The 485-nt window shown below is 43.1% G+C and overlaps 1 protein-coding gene across 1 annotated transcript in view; it reads right to left on the bottom strand.

The window, feature by feature from the left end:
- Window positions 1-299: 299 nt before the first annotated feature.
- Window positions 300-485, bottom strand: part of LOC106819049 — a gene marked incomplete at its 3' end in the record, with an annotated part of 5,118 nt that continues 4,932 nt past the window's right edge. Inside the window, exon 5 of the mRNA XM_014823710.1 lies at window positions 300-374. Within this exon, the coding sequence (XP_014679196.1) occupies window positions 300-374 (75 nt within the window). The remainder of the gene's footprint in view (window positions 375-485) is intronic.

The following is a 485-nucleotide window of genomic DNA, read 5'->3' as shown; positions in this document are numbered from 1 at the left end:
GAGAGAGAGTGAGAGAGAGAGAGAGAGAGAGGGAAGAGAGTGGAGAGAGAGAGAGAGAGAGGGGGGGAGAGTGTGTGTTAGCATGATGACGGCGACGACGACGACGATGATGATGACGATGTGGCGATAAGACACATTAATGCGCAATTTACACATTATTATTTACTGTCGGATCACGAAAATATATTATACGTAAACTACTAGTAAGATATATTGCTACTACTAATAAGATATATCACTACTGGTGATATCTATTTTCTAACACTGACGAATGCTGCAATAGCATTAATACTTTTTACCTTTATTAACGACGTCCATTAGTTGGCTGGTTCGGCCGATATGCGTCTGGTCAGATTTCTTTGTGAACCACGCGCCTGCAACACAACCAGTTAGAATGGCAGTAATATTTTGCAAAATTTCAGTTTCCTAGTATGTGTGTGTGTCCGCGCGCGCGTGCGTGCGTGTGTGTGTGTGTGTGTGTGTGT

Source organism: Priapulus caudatus, unplaced genomic scaffold (assembly GCF_000485595.1).
Source record: "Priapulus caudatus unplaced genomic scaffold, Priapulus_caudatus-5.0.1 Scaffold2782, whole genome shotgun sequence".
NCBI classification, from domain to species: domain Eukaryota; kingdom Metazoa; phylum Priapulida; class Priapulimorpha; order Priapulimorphida; family Priapulidae; genus Priapulus; species Priapulus caudatus.
The sequence above is the reverse complement of the archived record's forward strand: the minus strand, read 5'-3'. Positions and strand labels throughout refer to the sequence as shown.